Here is a 7,981-nt window from a genome sequence, read left to right on the forward strand (position 1 = left end):
TCTGCTCTCTCAGCCTGTATCCATAGGGGAGGGGCTCCTGTGCCCTGAGCAATTTTGTCCACTTTATGTCCAGCTAGATTTCTTTTCTTTGTGATTTTCCTAATGTTAGCAAGAGCCTTCTCAGCTGTACTCAGAACTGTTATGTATTTATCCCAGCACAGAAATACTATTTCTGATTTTCCAAAGATGGCCTGGGAGCAGTTTGGGCTCTGCAGCAGCATTGTTGTTCTGAGTGTCCCAGTACTCTGCTATCCTGCCTTCACTTCTCCTGCTACAACAACCCCATGTTCTGTTTGACAAAATACAGCCATGTGGTTAAGAGTTATTAAAAGCATTAAAACATTAACCTCTCATAACCCCATTTTTCACTTTGTACACACACATAAGTGTTTAATCGAATTGAAGTTAAACACTAAAAAGTTTGAGAGGCCAAATTTATACATTCTATTTAGTTTACACAGAATTGCTGTGATAAGCCAAAGGAATTACAAGGCACCCCTACTCAGAAATGCTCATCTGTTGATTTGTTTAAGCTCTGTTGCTACACACTCAAAGTTTTGGTGACAAGCATTCCCAGCATTTAAACCAAGGATCTTTGTCCTACTGGGATCCTCTCTGTGTCCTGGCGCCACAGGAACTCACTCTGCTGTCCCTTGGAGCTGGACAAATGATTCCATGTCCAGATCTGCTGGAGAGCGGCTGAGCCCCAGCCCTGAGTGGGAGCACGGGCTCAGGGCAGTGTGACAGTGGTGTCATAGATTCTCATCTCTCTCATCGTGGAATTTTATTCCTAGAAGCCAGAATGCCACAGAGGAAATAAACTGATCCTGAAATGACAGTCTGGTACAGCAGTGCTGCCCTCACCTACCCCTGCTCTTGCCTAGGGCCAGGATGGCACCTCTGACACCAGGGGGAAGTGAGTGTTAAATCAGAACTATAAACACAAGAGCTGAACAGGCAGCTCAGATACATCCTGGTGCAGCTCCTGCAGCGATGAAATGATGAAATGATCCTTCACTCTGCCCAGACTGTGGGTTCCTGCGGCTGATTTCCTAGGGATGAACTGGAATTCCCAGGGCCACATCTCTCAATGGCTCATTGAGTGCCTGAATTAAGTGGAACCTCAGGGACTGCAAGTTTGGTTTCACAGAAATCCCTGTGTTGGAGAAAGTGAAAAAGGAAAAGATGGCTCTGGCACACAGAGCTCGTTCCATGGAGCTGTGTCAGGCCTGCTCTGTGAGCCTGCCCAGGCTCTGTGGAAATGGGAGCTCTGGGAGAGGCTTTGGAGGCAGGCACAGAGCTGGGAATGGGAGCAGAGGGAGGCAGCAGCAGGTGCTGAACTGCACACGAGGGGTCATGTGAGGATGTGAGAGTGGGACAGGAAAACCAGCGCTGGCTAGGGCTTAGGGACGATGTGTCCATTTTGGGACAGGACGATTTTACCCAACTTGTTCCATACCCAGGATGGTCCACAAAGCAATATTTGTCAGTTTTCCAAGTGTTCGTGACTTGCCTATTAGGAAAAAGGAATTCCAATAAACTGTCCTAACTTTCTAGTAGTCTCTAATAAGATGAAAAATAGGGAAGGACCAGAAGGTCCTTATATGCTATAACATGGTCTGGGCTTTTATTTCCAAACTAGCAGAAGGATTACATTTCCCAAATTTGCAGAATAGTTCTCATACTTTACTAATTAATCTGATTCTGATGAAATATTCCAACTGCAGCTGCTTACCCTGTTCTCTTTTGCTTTGTGTGCATATTTTGAGATTGTTGATTTTATAAAATTATCTCGTTCAGCACTTCTGCACCAGCCTTGATTATCTCTGGGATCATAAAGAACCTTCATCTGATAGAGCATCCTGGAGTTTTCTCATGTGTCTGTGTAAATAGGGATTTAAATTAGGAATATTATTCAAATCAAAGGCAGTCCTGCTGAAATATTATTGTTGAAAAACATTGTTAATGAAGCTGGTGCTATTGAACAAAACTTTGTGGTACAAAGCCTCAAGGACACCCCAGATCACCAACAGTAGCTTCAGTTAGCAAATAAGAATCAAAGCAGCGAGTCAGCATTGCACAGCTTGTTATTTTGAGTGGCGGATGTTTACTGTTGGAAGAGACAAACAGCAGGATCAGATAAGATGGGAGCCCCGCAGATCCCAGCCGGGATTGATCGCGCTGGGAGGGAGCAGCCGCAGAGATAAGCGGGACCCGGGGTCAGGGCCGCCGGCCCTCCGCAAACAGCCTGTGTCGATCGGCGGCCTCTCGGAGCCGGCCTTGTCCCGGGCTCCCCCCACCGCGCTGGGGCCGGGGCCCGGGGCTCTCGGGGCACGGGGGGCTCGGACACGCGGGACCGCGGCGTGGGCAGCTCGTGGGACGGGGGCACATCCACCTGGGGCAGGCGGCTTTGGGGCGCCGTGTGCCGGGGGAGACCGGCTTTGGGGCGCCCCGAAACGCCCCCAAACCACCCCAAAACCAGCCAAAGCTGCAGAGCTCCGAGCATCCCCCGGGAGCGGCGGGGGCAGCCCGGGCCCCGCCCCCGCTCTGGCCCCGCCCCCGCTCTGGCCCCGCCCCCCGGGCCGGCCGTGGCGCTCTGGCGCCGCCAGGCGAGCCGCTGGCGGATGGCGGGCTCGCGCCGGGCCGCGCCTGCGCACTGGCGGCGCCGTGGCCGCGGGCGGAAGCGGCGTCCCGGCCCCGCGGGTTCGCGTCCGCCCGCGCCCGGCGGCGGGGCCGGAGAGGCGCCGAGAGCGGCTGAGGGGGGAGAGCGGCGGCGGGGCCGCGCGGGACATGGGCCCGCCGCGGGGGTGAGCAGCGCCGCCCGCCATGAGCTGCACCATCGATAAGATCCTGACGGACGCGCGGACGCTGCTGGAGCGGCTGAAGGAGCACGACACGGCGGCCGAGTCGCTCATCGACCAGTCGGCCGTGCTGCACCGGCGCGTGGCCGCCATGCGGGAGGCGGGCGCGGGCTGCGCCGAGCAGGTGAGCGCGGGCGGGGCGGCCCCCGCGCCTCGGCGGGGCCCGGGCGGGGCGGCCGCACCGGCCCCCGCGTCTCGGTAGGCCCGAGGCGGCCGGACCGACCCCCGCGTCTCGTCGGCAGGGCCCGGGCCCCGCGGCGGAGCGACCCGACCCGTCCCGGCTGCGGCCGCACGTGGTGCTGGCGCAGGAGAACACGCAGATCCGCGACCTGCAGCAGGAGAACCGGGGTGAGCGGGGCCGGGGGCGGGTCCTGGCGGGCGATGTGCTGCGGGGCCGCGGGGGATGCTGAGCGGTGTGCGGGGCTGTCCCGGTGGGATGCGCGGCCGCTGGTCCCGGCCAGAGGGGCTTGTCGAGGAGAGCAGCGGCGCTGATGCCCCGGTGGGTCGCGGGTCAGGGAGTCTCCTCGGCCGAGGGGGTCCGCGCAGCCCCACCGCAGTGGCCGGGGCGGGGAGCGGTGGGGCAGCGCCGGTCCCGCAGCTGGTACCCAGCGAGCGCCTCGGGGCTCCTGTGGCTGCCGGTCGTGGCCCTGACGTGCTGTGTTCTGCAGAGCTGTGGGTCTCACTGGAGGAGCACCAGGACGCGCTGGAACTCATCATGAGCAAGTACAGGAAGCAGATGTTGCAGCTGCTGGAAGGGAGAAAACGTGAAGAGGCAGAGCCAGTCTTGAAAGTCCATCAGGCTAATTCTGGGGTAAGGTGGGATGGGGACAGGAGAGTGCTCAAGACCCTTGTCCCCTGCTTGCTGTCATGCAATCTTTGTTTCCATTCCTGGAGTGTCTGTGCCCCAAAATACATTTTCTCCAAATCTTGACTCTCTTTGCTGGTATTTTACCCTCTGCTCCTTTCAGAGCACACAACCAGTAATAGCTGTCCCAGAGGACACTGAGAGGCACAGCCCCTTCACAGCCCAGGTGGAGGCTTTTACTTTTAACTGGGTGGTGAATTCCCTGGCTTAAGCTTAATGTGCCTGATCCTCTGTAGTAAAATCAAAGATGTACAAGTTGTTATAATTCCTATTCAGTAGCTGTAACAAAGGGGAAAACTCCTAAACTCTGTGAACTGTATATGTTTAGTTCTTAAGCGATTTTACTCCCTAGTGTTTTTAAATCCAGATACTCTGTGTAGTAGTCTAAAGTGTCCTTTTTTGTACATTGGGCTCAGTGACTTCAGTACTCTGAGATGTGGCTGCTGATAACTGCTGCCTGTTTCCTATTAGGTATCTATTAACAATAGAATAATGTTACATTTCCATTTAAGACTTAGGAATTGTGTTAGGCATTTTTTAAAATGCATTTTATCTGCTTAGAGAACAGCAGGTTGGTTCAACCCAGTGACATCTCATATCTTGTAGTTTTTTAATTGGAACTGGAGCCAGCCTAACTCCTCTCATGTCTTTCTGTGCACTGATATGTGGCAATTCACTTCTCTTTTCTAAGTTGCTTAACTCATGTGAAGGTGTAGCTGGGTTTGTTTTCCAGTGCCACCCTGAGTGCACGAATTGCTGTTTATCAAGGTTTTACATTTGAACAAAACTTGACAATGCAAAGCTGAAAGGGCTCTGAAGGAATCCTTGAAGGGATATCCCTTGATTGTCTCAATGTCTAGACAAAGTCTTCTGTACTTCAGGTGAAGTCCATGAGTTTTTTTCCTCCCCACCATTTGGAGAACATTAACAAACTGCTTATTTCTTTAAAAGAACTATGTTCTCAGTATAACCATCTTCCTGTTTAGAAAAAATCATAATCTTTCTTCCCAGAAGTCTCTCGTGTTCTCCAGCTGTCTTCTGAATGCTCTAATTTGTTTACATTCTTTCTGAATAATGGACTTCAAAATCAATTCTCTGCTCTGTGATAAATTTATCTTTCAGAGGTAGTAGAAAAACTATGGGCACTTAAAGAAACTCCACCCTGTCACCTGTCACATTATGTGATGTATTGCTCTTCAAGCAGGAACTGTTGCTTCATACTGGAATTTGTCAGTGTTTGTTCCATGTGCATTTCTGACCTTCAGCAAAATGCATTTTCCAGAGGATTATTGCTGTATCTAGACAAATTCTGTAAAATCTGCCTCAGGAGGCTCTGATCTTACTTGCTCTACTTTTGTTGCATGATGTTTTTCTGAGGTAAAGTTGTTTACTCCACACTTGAAATCATCTTTGCATTTATTTTTGGTGTCTTAATAAATTCAGTCAGGCTTTTCTAATAAAGCTAAATAAAATTTGCTGCCTACTAATCATGAACCTGAATGCTGTCTCAGACCTTGGCACACTTGAAATTATTTCCTTTTAAGTCAGGGTGCCTTATCTTGATGCCTGCTGTGTCTCTCTGCACTGTTTTCACTGATAAAGGACTGCTGATAGAGGACAATAAGGTACAAGTTCTTATTCTTGAGTATACAAGACAGAAAGGCTTTCAAGTCCTTGGGAGGAAATTATTAAAATTCAAAACAGAAAGAAAATCCAAAATCAGGAAGATGGAAGTAAGTGATTTATAAGGGATAAATTATGACTGTTGCTTTTGCCTCAACTTACTGAATGTATTAATTTTATGTCTTTTAGGAAATTGAAAGTCAAATAGACAGAATATGTGAGATGGGAAAGGTGATGAGAAAAGCTGTTCAAGTGGATGATGAGCAGTTCTTTAAAGTTCAGGAGAAACTGGCTCAGTTGGAGGTAAGAACAGAGGTCTCCAGACTTTCTCTGTGTTTTCTATGTTCCTGTCAAGGACTTAAAAAAAATTTAGGGATGGGGTCAGGAAATGCAGAACATGATTATTTATTTTTAAGTTTTTAATGTTCGTATTATTTTTGTAACTATATATAAACAAATTAAGCCAGAAGATAAACTTTAAATTATTGGTTCCAGTGTGCCAGCACTGTACTAATGCTGGCATTACAAAGTGTAATGTACAAACTTTATGTATCTGTGAAGGAGTGGGATTGTTTAAAGATCAGCAACTTCTAACTATGAAGTTGGCACTTTTCTGTGATAGTCCTTTAGTTGTGAATTAGCTCATTTCTATTTCAGCAAAAATGTTGATTTTGCAGCTTGAAAACAAAGAGCTGCGTGAGCTGCTGTTGATCAGCAAGGAGTCCTTCGAGGTGGGGAGAGAAGATCTGCCAGACTGTGAAGCCTAGGCCACACAAACCTCATCTCCAAGCCTTCAAGGGACTGTTACGAAACTACCTGACAAAGATTTGTTGTTTCAGGTGTTTCCTTGTATATTTGTTTTATCTTTAAAGTTGTGGGCTGTTTTCTCTGCATTTTTATGAAGTGTTGATGGCAAAAGCTTGCACCCTGTCTTAGTACCTGCAGCACTCAGATGCTTAACTGAAGTATTTGATGTATCCTCCCTTGTGATGGCTCATTTTCTCTCCCTTTGTTATTTTTTATGAGCTTTAGTTAGTAATTCCAGCTGTGCAGATGGCTCTTAAATCCACCTTGTCTGTAGCTAGAGAACATAATGCAGGTTGTGATTATTGTGCTTGCTAGAAGGAGCAGGAGATGACTGAGAAACCACAGTGTGAGAGGCAGGGATGTGGTTTGCTCTGGCTGCACGGGGCAGCTGGGCTCTGCAGTGAGTGACCCTCAGTGTCTGGCTGGCCTGACTGTCACCTGGCCACTGCTGAGAGCAGCTGAGAGAGCAGCAGATGCCAGCAGAGCACTTGAAGGAGTCAGTCCTATTCAGAACAAACTTTGCCTTGTTTTAGGGGTGAAGACTGGGGTTAAGGACCCTTTCTAACGCACACTTTTTTGAAGGATTCCTCTTTCTTGATTGATAGACCTGTCCCAGCCTTCCCAGTGCTCCCAGTTAGCAGCCAGCCCTGCTCTGTTGGTGTGCTCAGAGCCTGCCAGAGCACAGCACCTGCAGATCAAAGCTCTTTGGCCTCCCACAAATTTGGGTTTGGGCAGAGGGAGCTTAGGTCTGCCTCAAAGCCATACCAAACCTCCCTCATACACAGAATTTTAATGTCACATCACAGGTGAGTCTGGTGTTCCATAGTTACTGCAGGGCCTGTATTGTGTGGAATTTGAGGTGCAGTGTTGTAGGAGTTTCTCAGTACTGTGGTATTTTTAAAGACACTTTTATATAAAAAAGATTTCTGTCCTACCCGTGATCAAAGAATATTCTTCCAAGAATGGTAAACATCTCATTTCCACTATTTGCTTACATTTTTAATGCCACTTTTTCCCAAGTGAGACTTTTGATAGATGCAGAAGGTGACTCGTTCCTGTGCTTACTGAGAGACAGTGAACGCTGGAGACATTGTGAACATTTGGAATACCCAGCAAGACTGGTAGATCTAAGGGATTTCTGTACAGGAGTGCTCTTGTATACAATCCTTTTCTATTAGAAATTGTTCAGGAGGGAATAAAAAACCCAATGGGAAAGCCTTTCTCAAGTGTTTTGTGTATCCTGGGGGAATTCCATGTATTCTGCATATTACCAAGCCTTTTGTACCTGACTGAAATACTGCAATGACCAAAATGTTGAACTTTCTCTTTTCTAAATTAATATAATCTGGAATTACTGTGATGCATTTTCATCTTCCCTCTCTCAGTGTAGAGTAACATCCCTCCAACTTGGTCCTTGCTGTGCAGCCAGAAAAAAACCAGAAACTAGATAGCAGTTGCTTTGATTGAGTGTATTAAGTAGCAGGCATGAATAGGCAAAGGAAATTGAAATATATTCACAGAATATCCTGAGTTGGAAGGGACCCACAAGGATGGGGTGCAACCCCTGCCCTGCACAAACACCACAAATCCCACCCTGTGCATCCCTGGCAGCACTGTCCAAACTCTCCTGGAGCTCTGGCAGCTTTGGGCTGTGCCCATTCCCTGGGGAGCCTGGGCAGTGCCAGCACCTCTGGGGGAAGAACCTTTCCTGATCTCCAGCCTGACCCTCCCCTGGCACAGCTCCATGGTCCATTTGCTCCTGTCCTATTCAGGATCTCTGACTGGAACCTGTGACTGTAAATGGCTGGTTGTACACAGTTCCTGA

At 48.9% G+C, this 7,981-nt stretch overlaps 1 protein-coding gene across 1 annotated transcript; it reads left to right on the plus strand.

Moving 5' to 3' along the window:
- The first annotated feature begins 2,703 nt into the window (after positions 1-2,703).
- On the plus strand, positions 2,704-7,371 carry SIKE1 (suppressor of IKBKE 1). Its single transcript, XM_021535285.2, has 5 exons — positions 2,704-2,985; positions 3,104-3,209; positions 3,530-3,672; positions 5,539-5,652; positions 6,027-7,371. The coding sequence occupies exons 1-5, from the start codon at positions 2,827-2,829 to the stop codon at positions 6,114-6,116; spliced, it is 612 nt and encodes a 203-aa protein (XP_021390960.2). The 5' UTR covers positions 2,704-2,826; the 3' UTR covers positions 6,117-7,371.
- Positions 7,372-7,981: the final 610 nt, after the last annotated feature.

This window comes from Lonchura striata, chromosome 30 (genome assembly GCF_046129695.1).
Source record: "Lonchura striata isolate bLonStr1 chromosome 30, bLonStr1.mat, whole genome shotgun sequence".
In the NCBI taxonomy this organism is placed as follows: Eukaryota; Metazoa; Chordata; class Aves; order Passeriformes; family Estrildidae; genus Lonchura; species Lonchura striata.